This window comes from Choloepus didactylus, chromosome X (assembly GCF_015220235.1).
Source record: "Choloepus didactylus isolate mChoDid1 chromosome X, mChoDid1.pri, whole genome shotgun sequence".
NCBI lineage: Eukaryota > Metazoa > Chordata > Mammalia > Pilosa > Megalonychidae > Choloepus > Choloepus didactylus.
In genome coordinates this window covers 119,113,140-119,127,157 of record NC_051334.1, presented here as the reverse complement: position 1 = coordinate 119,127,157, position 14,018 = coordinate 119,113,140, and the positions used below count along the sequence as shown (strand labels likewise).

The window sequence follows — 14,018 nt, the reverse complement described above, 5'->3', positions numbered from 1 at the left end:
TTTGTATTATATATTTGATTCATTCTTTGCCATAAAATTCATATTAAGTTAATAAGTTCCACATATTTCAAAGGCACAGCTACACATACTTTAATAAAAGGTAACATTTTCAATATCTGAAAAGACCCTAAAGTGCTAAGTATATGGCAGTGTCCTCTGAATCATTCAACTTCACCTAAGTAAAATGAGCATTTTAATTTCAGACAACCAAGTTACATTTAAGGCACGTTGAAACGCTTGAGTATGTACAGATTGCAAATAAATTATTTAGAATGTTTTATTGTATACTGTGAAATCATTTGTAAGTTGTGGTCTTATTTTGCAGAGCACCAAACCTCTCTGATTATTATGGTGGAAGCTAATCTGCAGCTCAGGATGTTCTAACCTCTTCTAACCAGGATGTTGCTGGGGAAATAACACATTTTATGTCCTAGTGATGGGGTCAGGATATAGAAAGAGACAACAGCAGGTGGGTTGCAAATTATACTTTATCTTCCATTTTAAAAGTTAAAAAAAAAAAATTACCATTAGCTGGGTTCTGGTAGCTTTTCTGAAATTTAAATGTTTTATTTTGCAGTATAGTTACCAAATCTCTACTGTTCTATTTGAAAAGATATAGCATTAGATACTGAATATTTAAGCTATAATCTTGCAACTGATAAGCCGAGACTCTATGGCTGTTTGTTGTCAAAGATTTCATGAGCTACTTTCAACATATATTATTCAGAAATGGGTCCCCAAACTGATTTGTAAATCATCTGTTTAGAATTATTTAGATCTTGGAAGGCGTTTTTCCCCAAAGAAACGATTATGATTTTTTGAGGTCAGCTTTTATAAATGCCTTTTTATTCTGAACTGTCACTACATCAACTAAATTATAGAAGAGTCACCAGCATAATACAATTTCTACAGGAAAATCCTGAGTTGCAACAGGACACAGCTGGGACCCATTTCTTGGCACGGTTCTTTCTGTACCACTTCAGGGGCCTTGGCATCCGCTTTCTTAGGCAGTCACTCATCCTTTTGTGCGTGCCCCCTGGCTTCTCAGTACCAAAAACCCTGCTGGTGGGACAGAGATGGGGAGAGGCTCCTGTCTTTTGGCTCCTTGCGTGGTGAGCCCTCCATTGGGTAGGTGCTCATGAATGCCACTTGATGTTTCGTCTGTGGCAAGAAGGAAGATGCCCCACTGTTCCCTCAATTCTCAAGAGTGGGAGGAGAGCGGATTCTCCCGAGCCAGGCTGCGGGTGGCATCCTGGGTGCCAGGAGAGAGGTCCTGCTTGGAAAAGCTTCCACAGTAGTGGTTCCTGATGGTCCCAAGGTCCAAGCAGCTTCTCGCAAGGCTTCTGGTTAAATAGCACAGTGGGGAAGAAGACAGGGAATAGCCATGTGGTAACTGTCTCTGTGGCTCCAGGCCAGTGCCGGGTGCAAAATGAAAATGTGGGGGCCCCCGTGCCCAAAAAAATATTAAGTAAGAATTTCCAGACAGTGATGGCAGAGCATTAAAGCAAGTGCAAGTTTGGTCGGGGTGGGGGTGGGGGGGATGGGGACACAGTGTGCAGGCCCAGACAGCAGCCTGGGGTGCCTCCTCAAATACCGCAGCTCATTTCATGTGCTCACACCCGCTTCCCCAGCAGATGGAGTCACTTGCAAAGGGTCTCACGGCCAATATGTTGCTCAGTCTGCACCTGAACCCAGGTTTCTCCCCATGTAAAACATGCATTCACTGAGGCCACTACTCTCAAGTCTGATTTCTTACTTTTTTTGGTCATTTTTCTTCTTTGAGTCAAACCATACCCATCTCTCTCTGTTGCTTGTTTACAGAAATACTAAAAGCATACCATTGTGCAGTACCACCGTTTCCTAGAGGAAAGTGGCCACTTTATATGTCTATTATTTTTTACTCTGTGTATTTTACTTTATTTTTTACTCATTTTAATTTAATTTTTTCACAAGGTGCAGGGGCAACCCTGCACAAGCTGTGTCAACCTTCAACAGAGAGACGTGAGGACACGCTTGCTTGCAAGCACTGATCTCAAAAGCTCAGCTTTAAATGGGCAGCACCTGAGAAGGGTGTGACGGGCCTTTCACAAAGAGGCAAAGCAGGCCTGAGTTGGCCTTCGGTGAGTCCTTGAAGATCCCTTGGGAAAGCCATGGAGGAGTCAGGAGAGAAACCAAGCATCCCCAATTCCAACAGCCTCTGCCCACCTGTAGCCGCCACATCACCATGGGCCCTTGGGTCCTGTTTTAGAGAAAGGTTGTTTACTTTTATGGTAATTGCACTCACCCTAACTAAATTTGGCCCTATCATCAATTGGCTACTCCTTTAAAAAAAACAATTACAGACTTTAGGTACAGTTTGCAGGCACAGTGTAGCTATTTAATGAAGTAATTCAGCAAATGCGACATTCCGCCATAGCAATAACTGGAACAATTTGCGGACAGCACACATATCCTGAAATTGCAGTACTGAGAGTTATTTAAAGGCTCCGAAACACTATAAATATAACGACTTATTTCATTATGCTGCAAAGACATATGTGACCTTCAAAAAAAAAAAATCACTACCCTTAGAACCAGAATTATTTGTGTCAAAGTATAATGTGAAGTCAACAAGTTAATGCTTGGAACTGTTTTGAGGTGTTCAGATGAAAAATGCTATCCAATTACTTTCCTGCAGATAAGAACAGTGAGAATCCTCCTAAATGATATGAAAAGAGCAGCAAACTGGAAAACACCCATCACTCCTCCAAGTCAATGTATTCTTCTGTCATGGCTTACTATCCCTTCTATGGGCTGGTGATTTGTATATCAAATGAAGCTTAGTGGGAAAATTAGCTTTACAAGAACCAAGTGGCTTTTCTTATTCGTAGTCAGCTTACTCCCATTTTACTGCAAGCAAATAGGATTTTCTGAGGAAGGAGATAACAATTGACATCCTGAGGCCAATTTTTACAATATTTTGTCTAAATGTGTGTGTTCAGTGGATCTGGTCTCATTGTCTTCCCAGTGAGGTTAGCCTTGACAGCAAGGCTTAATCCATCTAGGGAGGATGTGCTCTGGGCATCTAGTGAGTAGAGGCAAGGGACGCTGCTCAACATCCTACAACGCACAAGATAGTCCCCCACCCCAGCAAAGAAGTATCCAGTCCCAAACGTCAATGGGGCTGTGGTGGAGAACCCTGAAGTAGAAAGGGAGCTACCACTCATACCCCATCACCCAGTACAGCATGTGAAACACTGTGCACATGTTAAACCATTGATTTAATTTTTGTATATTCCCACTAAATACACAGTGATAAAAATAAAAGCTAGTTATTTCCTGTAACAACTGTATAAAGCATTGCCAAGTGCTTACTCAATACATGTTCTGACTAGCTCTTTTCATTTCATGGCTTCTCTAAAAGGTGTGTTTAGAAAATCATGTGGCCTAGCTTCCTTAGAGAATAAATCCTCTTGGAGTTTCATGTATGCCTAAAGGTTACCATGGAGTTTAATGAGAAACTGGCTGCTTATATGGAACCTACTGGTGTGGTTGAAATTCAAAGACAGATTGAAATTCATCTCCCCCAGTCTTTCCAAGGTAATGACCCATCTTAAATTCAGTCCTTATTTCACCTTCACAAGGATAAACATTAGAGGATCTTGCTTCAAGAGCATTCTCGCTATGTGCAAGGAAATTTAGGGGATCCTAGCAAAAGTAACTGGGTAGTTCTCCCAATAGAGCCCATGATACCTGTCAACCCAAAAGCTTTCCTGGGTATGGCAAAGAGCATTACATTTGTCAAAAGACCATTTGGGACCCACTTATGTGCATTGGTCTTAAGCATGAAAAATGCAATGATTTGTACCAATTCAAAGAATCAGTGGTATATGCCACCGTGACAAGACATGAGGTTAACTGGTTAACTGGATTTAAAAATTGTTTCTACTCAGATGTGGAGGTGGCATATGACTTTCTTTAATTATGCCTTGTTGTAGGTTATTATCAAAATTCGCTTGCATTTCCTGATTGCAAGTACTCGACTCTTCTGAAGTAGAGTGGCCCAGAATAAAATCTGGAACTTAAAGTGGACGAGCTCTTCTATGAAATCTACATGCTTGGAATTCAGAGGTTAACATGTAGAATGCCTCACAAGTAAAGGTATCACTAGGTACCCAGGAGGAAAATGAGGGGTGTGGTGAGATGGGGATCAGGAGAGCAAGAACCCGGAAGTCAGCACGCATACCTGATGAGTACTTTAGAGTTGACAAAGCACCTTCACAAGTATTACTGCATTTCCTCTTCATCGCAATGCCTGAGGTAGCTAGGACAGTATGCATTCCATTTTACAGATGAGGAAACCAAGGTTGGGGCTCGCCAAGGATCCCACGTTTCGTGAATACCAAGGGCTACGCTGGTGTACACTGCATTTTCCATTGGACTCTTCCTTTCCCAAAGCACTATCTACTTTGGGAGAAACTGAACTCAGCTTGGTGTTGATCTTTAAAACAACTGACCCACAGAGACCAACACTCAGTGGATGTGATCCTCCCAGGGAACATTTCTATCTCCACCTCTTTCCTCCCACCCCAAAATGAGTGTGGCATCCAAAATGAATCTCTCTGATTGGTGGGAAATAAAGGTGAGGTATTTTGGGGAGGGGGCCTCCTGGGGCTCGGGTTTAACTACACAAAGGGGGCTTCCCTCCATAGGTTGCTGTGAAGCTCCTTTGGAGCAGACATCACTCATGCCCTTCTCCATCCCTCGCAGTCTCTTTTGGCGAGGAGGGCGGGAGCGGCACAATCACTCTGGATAAAATGCCGGAAGGCCAAGTGTCTTTCTTACGATGGCAACCAAAGAATGGAAATAAATGAGTTAAATCACCCGGACATGGGATTCAGAATTCTATGGAAATTCAATCCCAAGGAAAAGGGAACATTTTGGACCACAAAATAACTGGTCAACGGGGGTTCTCTGGAAATTCTCAACTGAGCACTACAGCTATCAAATGAGAGAATCATTTCTCATGTCCCTGAAAATAAGGCTAATTGCTATAGTTTAAGCATGGACCATCACACAAAAGAGGAGCGAAGGAAGGAAGGCCAGAGTGAAGAGGTGTACCATCAGATGTCTGATGCTGTCAGAGCTTGGTAGCACTCCATTGTGTGAACTTGTCTACATATACATTAGTGCATTTTCATGAAGAACCAAGACGGTAGTATGGGGTTAAAGAATACAATTTGTAAGAAAGAGTGAGTCCTACTCAGCATGCAAGGAGGAAGCTGTGGTTTAACACTGTTTTAAAATGCCCTGAAGGACTCATATAGGGGGTCCTGACCAGTCCCTGTATTGCGTATGGATTCTTATCTTACTCGATCATTAATGAGTTATCAATCAAGTACTAGCTGTAATTAACATGCATAAATGGCTTTACCATCTAAAACAAATTTTTACATGCTTTATTCTATTTAATCTCCACTGTAACACTAAATAGCTTATCTCCATTTCACAGATGAGGAAGCTGAGTTTCAAAAAACGTTAATCCAAGAGGATGGAATTAGGAAATAACAGAGCCAGGGCAACTCATACAAAACAAGGTGTACTCTCAGAGAACATGAAAAAAGGACTGAAAGTACGTACACACACACACACACACACACACACACACACACACTCTCAAGTTTCAAGCTCCTCGCTGGATTTTTAGTACCTAGGCAGCCTGTTTGCAACAAAGAGTAGCAGTCAACTGAAGGATAATGACGAGCTGACCATTTAAAAAAATCTAACTGGTAAATGCCAGCATAAATGAGCTAATGACTTCAAAAATAGATACATAATACAATATGGAGCAAGCCTTTTCAGAAAGGTTAAAATTATCAGTATTTAGGACTCTCCCACATTGCTTTCCTGGTCTCCCTCTAGAGAATTCTCAGTTATTAGCGAGTAGGTTCACATTGGTGGGCTGCTGGGGGCCCTGAAGTGACCCACAGCTGGGCAGCTCCTGACACTCAGTCCACCTAAGGGCAGTGGGACTTGCAGCCTTCTCCTCCACCTCTTTGCTCTCCTCACTGGTCAGAACAGCCACACTCACACAGCACTGTCTTGGACAACTTTCTCCCACCAGCCTCTTCTTTAATCAGAACACAGGACACTTAAAATGTCACTGCCAGAAGGGGGATGTATTTTATTTCCCCTTCATGTTTTTCCTTTTTCTCTCGCATTCGTAACTTCCACCCATTCTTACTCTTTTTGGCTAAATGCTTCAGGAGCATTTCAGGCCTGTATTTCATACATTTTATGGACACAATCTGCTGTCAAGCCATCCATCCTATGTAATTTTTTTTTTCAGTTGTGAAAAAGGTTAAAGCTTTCTTCTGCTAAACATTTAAAATGTTCCTTGTATAACCTAGGATATACATTAATTATTCAATATTCTTCTTAAAAGGTATTACACACTTTTGTCAACTATTTCTGTTCTGTTCAATGAACTCAAGTAATTCCATCAATGCTCCTAAAAGTTATCATTCAAAACAAAGGAAACTGGGGAAAAATCATGTTACTTGCTGCAATAGCAAGTAAGATTGTTACTGCTGCTATAACAAACTGTAACAAACTGAGTGGCTTCACACAATGCAAGTTTATCATCTTATAGCTCTGGAAGTCTCTAAGGCCCAACATGGGTGTCAGTAGTCTAAAATCAAGGTGTTGATAGGACTGTATTCCTTTCTGGAGGCTCCAGGGGAGCATCTGATCCTTGCTCATCAGGTATTGGCAAAATTTGGGTCCATGCAGTTGTAGGCCTGAGGGCTGCACATGACCCCTACATTGCAGAACCACCTTGAATCATTCTGACCACAGCTGGGAATGATGTTTCTCTGCTTCTAAGGACTCATGTGATTCCACTGGGTCCACCTGGGCCATCCAGGATCCCCTCCACATTTGAAGGCTCTTAATTTAAGGGTCCTTAGAAGGCCTTCTTGCCATGTCAGGTCATATACTCACAGGTTCTGGGGATTAGATGGGGATTAGGGTGGGGATATCTTTGGGGTGGGGAGGGCATTATTCTTCCGACCACAAAGAATTGAAAGAATGACCATTTTTTCCAGGAAGGAGCATGATGAGAGTGGAAGGCTGGAGACCTGGTCTCGAGTTTCACCTGGGCCACAAACCAGCTACATTATTTTGGCCAAGTCAATGAACAGGTAGGACCTGGTTTCCTTCCTCCCTCTCTCCCTCCTTCCCTCCCTTCCTGTCTTCCTTCCCTCTCTCCTTTCCTCCCTCCTTCCTTCCTCTTTCCTTCCCTCCCTCCTTCCCTCTTTCCTTCCTTTCTAATTAGGTCTTTGTAATAGACACCACATTCATTCATTTATTTATTCCTTCATATTCCCTCACTTAACACACATTGACTGGACATCTACTTTGTGGCTGGGACAACAATGGACAAAACAGAAAAGAAATCCCTGCCCTCTTGGAGCTTAAATTCTGGTGAGGGAAGACAGAAAATAATAACCAAATAAATAAAGCAGGAAAATATGGAATATGCTAAACAGGGATAAGGAAATCAGGAATGGGATCTAAATCACATCAGAGGGTGAGACTTCTGCAATATTAGATAGAGTGGTTGTGCCAGTTTGAATGTATTGTGTCCCCCAAACGCCATTATCTTTGATGTAATCTTGTGTGGGCAGACATTATCAGTTTTGATTAGATTTCTTTGAGTGTTTCTTTGGAGCTGCACCCCACCCAGCTGTGGGTGATGACTCTGGCTATTTCCATGGAGGCATGGCCCCACCCATTTAGGGTGAGCCTTGATCAGTGGAGCCATATAAATGAGCTGATGGGCAGCAGGAACTCAGTGCAGCTGTGAGTGACATTTTGAAGAGAAGCCACAGCCAAGAGGGATACTTTGAAGAAAGCACAGGAGCTGCAGATGCGTCATTTTGAAGACGGCCATTGAAAGCAGACTCTTGCTCTGGAGAAGCTAAGAGAGGACAAATACCCCAAGTGCAACTAAGAGTGACAGTTTTGAGGAACTGCAGCCTAGAGAGGAACATCCTGGGAGACAGCCATTTTGAAATCAGAACTTTGGAGCAGACGCCAGCCACGTGCCTTCCCAACTAACAGAGGTTTTCCGGACACCATTGGCCATCCTCCAGTGAAGGGACCCGATTGCTGATGTGTTACCTTGGACACTTTATGGCCTTAAGACTGTAACTGTGTAACCAAATAAACCCCCTTTTATAAAAGCCAATCCATCTCTGGTGTTTTGCATTCCAGCAGTATTAGCAAACTAGAACAGTGGTCAAGGATGCTTTCACTGGGAAGGTGATAAACAAGGGAAGAATTCCATTCTTGCTGTATGATACAATGACAACACACAGACTTGTTCCCATCCAAGTTGTAAGAGGTATTTCAACCCAGCTTGAGGTTTATGGATCTGTACTGAGCATTTCCAATATGTTGCAATTCAGGTTGGCTGGACCAGCTTTCCCCTTCATATTGTCTAACTCAACATAAGATTACAATGAGACTACAAAAAACTGTCTTTTTCTAAGATATAAGGACTATTATAAGTGACAGCTTAGCAAAATTGTCACAGTGAGTACAAATATTCTAATCTAGGAAGTTGCAAAGTAAATTTACTTGTCAGTCGAATATTTTGTTAGGCATTTCAAATTACAGCATTTGAATGATAGCAGAAATCAATGCATTTATAATCTAATTCTTGCAGAACTCTTACTTCACATTCAATCCATTACCTTCTGCTGTATCAAAACACATTCTTCCTATTACCTGAAGCTTGCCATGATTTGCACAAAAGGAAAAAGAGAGAGAAATCTACACACCTTTTTCTAAGGAAAAAAAAATCTCCAACATACAAACATTTAATGTACTAACCTTAGTAAGCACATTGCTAACTGCCTATCAATCAGCCAAAGTATTTCCCAGAGATAACAGGTTCTCAACCAACCAACTTTCAAATGGGTTTGGATAGACAGGCATCAAAACACAATAGAAGAAACAAATGAAACATTAGTTTGAAAAGTTAAAGCCACATGGGTTCTAGGATTGTTTACTGCTTACAATTAGTATAACTGGGGGCACAACATTTAACATTTTTCTACCCATTTCTTCTTCTGTTAGAAAAAATAAATAACTGGCAGTCAGAAAACCTGTTCAACCTGGCTTACAGAGCTGTTGAAGGATCAAAGAAGATAATACCTTTATAAGTCTTATATAAGCTGTGAAGTATCTGATGCCTAAATTTAAGGAACTGTTATTGCTCGTGATCTGCCATCAAAGGGCTGCTTCCCCTAACAAGCCCATGGTCAAACATCGTGAGTAAAGATGAAGGACACGTCTTGAGGGGCCATCTTTGAGGGATGCTGGCTGATATTTTCAGCGAACACCTAATTTATTGAGCCTTTATCACCAATCAGACAGGAAGTAAGCCACCGGCTCTAAGGAATGTGATAATGCTCATTATTTGTATGAAGTATTTAAATGGCGGCTCTGTCACCAGCACTTGATTTCCTCAAATCTGAAATGCATCTTTGTTACCTTAATGAGGACTTCCCTGGAGGAAAAGTGCGAGACCAGGTGGTTTTTCCTGGTCTTGGTGTTGGTGATGGACACGTGTAGTCGATTCTGGGCTAGTTCATGGGCGTTGGTGGGGAGAACCGTCTCCATTCCTCCTCTAGAGAAGAAAAAGCGATCGGCATTATTCACCTTTAATTATTGAACACCAGGTAAATATTTTAGAGGAGGGAATGCTGAGCTTGCCACAGTTTATATAGAACATTATCAACACTCTGTCTTCATATACTTTGGGGAAAGAAATGTACTACATGTACCTCAGTCGGGCCATGAAGTCATAACTGGGTGTTACTGCACCAAAAGACAACCTTCTAGTTTCTTCAGCCAACTTGTACGTAAATTCAGTACATTCCTGAAAAAGGACATGAGAAAGGAGGCTATGTTTGGTCCAAAATTCATTCCAGTTCCAAAACTCTGTGCTGATCTCATAACTCACTAGGACCCCATAAATCCAGTGCCCGACTCGAGAGTCTACACCGTTTCACCGGTATGTGAATCTCCACTTGACCTGATCCTCACCCACATTCCTGCTATGTGTTCTTCTAATTCAGGTCTTTTTTTTTTTTTTTTTTACAAAAATTTTGACCACATGTGGCCTTTGCCCACATCTGGAAAATCCTTCAGGGCTCTATTTTAATTCCGTTTTAGCACATTCTTCTACAGATTCTTTAACACAACCAGTCCTCTCTCCCTCCCCAATTTGCTGACCTAAGAAACATTTCATTTATAGCTCTGCAATAGCACTGATTAATATTTACAATATAAACAGCAGAAATAGTAGAAGTGATGGATGACTGTAGTTTGCAGATGCTAAATCAGAGTCTTTGGAGGTTGGTATTTTGACAAAAGTCGCCTGGGTACTCTGGGTTGGGAACCACTAATGCTGAGTCTGTCAGTTCATCTTTACATAGCCCCATAGGGAGGGTATAATCACCCTCATTTTATAGATAAGGAATCTGAGGCTTGGAGAGTTAAGTACTTTTCCAAGATCTCATCCAAAATGAGTGTCAGAGTCAGAATTTGAACCCAGGTCTGTCTTTCATGTACTGATTCCTTCATTTGGTAACCGACCAGGTGCGGGCATGGGCTAGGCCCTGGGGTTCAGACGCAAATGAGATGCAATGAGAGCCCACCCTCGTGAGGCCTGCACTGCTCCCCTGGGAGGTACTTCTCTGTGGGGCAGTGAGGGCCTTGGTGTGTAAAGCCCAACGTCTCAAAAGCACCGAGGAGGGAGGGGTCAGCAGAATCACAACATCCACATCCCAGTCCCTGTACCCTGTCATGGCAAAAAGGGACTCTGCAGATAGGAGAGTATCCTGGATGACCTGGTGGGCCCAGTGTCATCACAGGGGTCCTCATGAGTGGAAGAGGGAGGCAGGATGGCCATAGTCGGAGAGAGATTGGAAGATGCAACGCTGCCAGATTTAAAGGAGGAGGAAGGGGCTTAGTACCTCCAGAGACAGCGTCATCCTGCCAACAGGTTGATGTTAGCCAGGTGAGATCCATATCAGATTTATGTTTGGGTAAAATCACTCTGCTGTAGGTGGCTGGACTGGAGGGCGCAGGAGGTGGTGAAGATCTACCGGTCAGGAAGCCACTGTAGGCTTCCAGGTGAGAAATAGTGCCATTCTCCCAAACTCGTTCTGCTAAGCTGGACTGCCCATTTACCCAATCTTCTTGTATCAATTTTAGTTACACACATGCACACACACAAACTTATCCTGTGAGATGGTAGATTTATTAAGGATGAGGAATGGATTTATTCACCTGCTTTGTGTTCTCCACTGTTTCAAACACCATGCCTTGCAAATTGTGAGAACTCTTACATATCAAAATCTAAATTTGTAAACCACCTAAAATACACACCGTATCAGGTGCTTCTCATAACTGCCTGCAGCAACTCAGAGCTGTGTTAATTACTCACACATTTGTCACAACGGTGCAAAGCTGGAGGAGCTTACACCATCAGAAAAAAATGAGCTAAGGCGAATTTGAGAAAGTAGAACACAGCTTGCCAGAAAAATGAAAAGCAATCCTACAAGCAGTGTATTTCATAAACTGAAAAGAAAAAGAATATACAAAAACTTCAGTCAAATGGCTAGAGATCTGTTTTGAGAAAGGAGAAAGGAAGGTGCTGTAGGAAAATAAGGGGAGTGTTTTCCACCTTCCCACATAAGTTACCCACAAAGACTTACTGTAACTTAACACAATGAGATACTATAGCCGAGTCACCAATTTACTGAAAAAATAAAAAAGTCAGGCAATCTAACTTGGAAATACAAAGATATCACAGTCACAAATTTAGGAAACATTCAATGTCGTCACATCACAGAATTTCAGTGAAGTCAATGGTGAATTATTACAGTTCTTCCAAATCATGTTAGTTCCAAATCACCCTTAATACATTTCTAACTTTGCTTAGGATTCAAAACCAAGTCTACCCAACTCCCAAGCCCAGGATTTGCCCCACCTAAAGTGAAAGGAGCCCAAATGGCCTGTAGGCTGGTGCAGAAAGGGAAGGAAGTTCCGGGAAGGAGCTAGCCTGCAATTCAAAGTACGATTCTACTAGTTTGGGGGAAATTTCACTCTTTATTTATACTTTCTATGACTTCAGGTTCTCATCCTGTGTAATTTCTAGTTTTAATCACTTCCCTAGTTTCCTGTGAATGAATTATATCAAGACCCAGGGAGAAGACACATGGATTTATTTACTATCAACCTGTCTATTTAATATCCAATTGTCCTAAAATACAATTTCCCTTCCATAAACAACTCATAACAGATTTGAGCATGAGACCATGATACTTAAAACTTGGAAAATTTAAAATTTTAAGTATGACCAATTCATTCTTGGGCATGAATTTGTTAAATGTTGGTTATTTTCTGATTGTTTAAAACCACGAGTGTGTTAACTAACAAATATAATATTCTCCACCTACACAGACCAGCTCTCACAGCCAGCAAATGCATGATTGCTGTCTAGAGGGCAGAAAAGAGTTTTAAAGCATTGACTGCACTAAATAAAATACCTAGTGGAAGCTTATTTGTTTTATTTCTGGGTAAATTGCTCAGCATTCAGAGCTTTCCTAAAAAAATTAAAAGTCCACATAATCCCCCTGAAAGAGAATTGTATGCCCATATTTTTATTTATATTCCCATTTGTAGACAGTGAGCACGACTATGCATCACACGGTCAAGGCCTTGAAAACACCCCTGCCCTCTTTTCCCGGATCATACAAAGAAGAAATATCCTTTCCTTGAAAGAAACAGAGTGGGAATCTCAAAAACCTCAAGAGTAAAATAAGGCATTTTATTTCCTCCTCTCACTCTCACCCAAAATCTTTTCCAAAACCAGAGCACAGATTCCTAAGATTCCTAAGATGAAGACATTTTTAAAGTCTTCATCCACCTTTTCTGTTTCCCAGACAAAGGAGCATTTCTGAGTTACTATAATCCAGCAGAATGAACACTCATCTTTGCTGTTCGCTCTTCATTTCTTGAGAAGCAACGCTGCGCAGCTACCCCTTAATTACCTCTATTTTTTCTGGCGCGGTTAGCAGGACAGAAGCCAAGGATCCCGCAGAAGCGCCGGCGAAGGCCTGGGCGGCTCTCAGGAGCTTTCTGCCGTGTCTGCAGAGTGCAGACGCGGCCCCCAAGTGGTAGATGCCCAGAAAGCCACAGGCCGCGAAGGACAAGTTGATGTGCTTCATTCTAGCTGCGAAACTGGCAACACAAAAACGGAAAATACTAGTGTATTTTATCCCACCTGCTATGCAGTTCTAGGCTGACCCTGGTTTCAAGGCTTTCTTTTAACATATCATCCTATGTTTTAAGCATGGTAGTTTCAATTCATTCGAAGTAAACACCCGAACCTTTGGGGAAATTTTTTTTTTCCCCTCTGTCATACTGACCCAGCATAATTCTTTTTTTTTTTTCAAAAAAAAGAAAAAGTTAAAAAAGTTTTACAACTTTCCATATTTGTTCAGGACATATATTATGTCATCTAGTACTCAATTACTTGGCAAGAAAGACATGTATACATTCCAATTGGCAAGGCATTTGTCTTTTTGTTCTTGATTTTCTGAAACTTTTTTTTGCTATAATGTGGGAAGTAAAATTATTAAACACTGCAGCAAATTTCAAATGAGAGACACGTTTGCTCTTTGCAAGCTGAACAATGAATTTCCAATGTAGGTTTCTGCCCCCTTCCCCCATTTTCATTGTGAGCATCCATATTTTTAAAAATCGATACTCACAATTAATCAAGAATGCAATGAGCAACTATTTAATAATACAAGAAGCAATTATCCAACAATGCAACCTATGTACATGCTTTTCATTGCCAAGTCCTCAAGACAAACTGAGGTCACGATTTACAAAGCCAACTGAAGGCTTGAGGAAATGTGCACACCTCTTTATATCGGCAACAAATCTAAGTATAA

At 41.6% G+C, this 14,018-nt stretch overlaps 1 protein-coding gene and 1 long non-coding RNA gene across 10 annotated transcripts in view; one reads left to right on the top strand and one right to left on the bottom strand.

Moving 5' to 3' along the window:
• Nucleotides 1-9,141, top strand: part of LOC119523411 — a 136,885-nt gene extending 127,744 nt beyond the window's left edge. The window contains exons 5-10 of one of the 8 annotated variants that reach the window (XR_005214619.1): nt 326-469; nt 1,954-2,120; nt 3,404-3,579; nt 3,978-4,621; nt 7,086-7,181; nt 9,124-9,141. This is a non-coding gene — a long non-coding RNA (uncharacterized LOC119523411). Of the gene's footprint in view, nt 1-325; nt 470-1,953; nt 2,121-3,403; nt 3,580-3,977; nt 4,622-5,491; nt 5,612-7,085; nt 7,716-9,123 lie in introns of those variants that run through there. The other 7 variants (XR_005214615.1, XR_005214617.1, XR_005214616.1 and 4 more) reach the window with 7 other exon arrangements.
• The window catches only part of LOC119523409 (patatin-like phospholipase domain-containing protein 4), a 34,598-nt gene that overhangs the window by 19,856 nt on the left and 724 nt on the right, over nt 1-14,018 (bottom strand). Inside the window, exons 2-5 of one of the 2 annotated variants that reach the window (XM_037822170.1) lie at nt 13,110-13,299; nt 9,834-9,928; nt 9,541-9,676; nt 1,712-2,239 (exon numbers count right to left, since the gene is read on the bottom strand). In XM_037822170.1, coding sequence (XP_037678098.1) covers nt 2,033-2,239; nt 9,541-9,676; nt 9,834-9,928; nt 13,110-13,286 — 615 coding nt within the window. In that variant the 5' untranslated portion in view covers nt 13,287-13,299 and the 3' untranslated portion in view covers nt 1,712-2,032. Of the gene's footprint in view, nt 1-1,711; nt 2,240-9,540; nt 9,677-9,833; nt 9,929-13,109; nt 13,300-14,018 lie in introns of those variants that run through there. The other variant, XM_037822169.1, reaches the window with a different exon arrangement.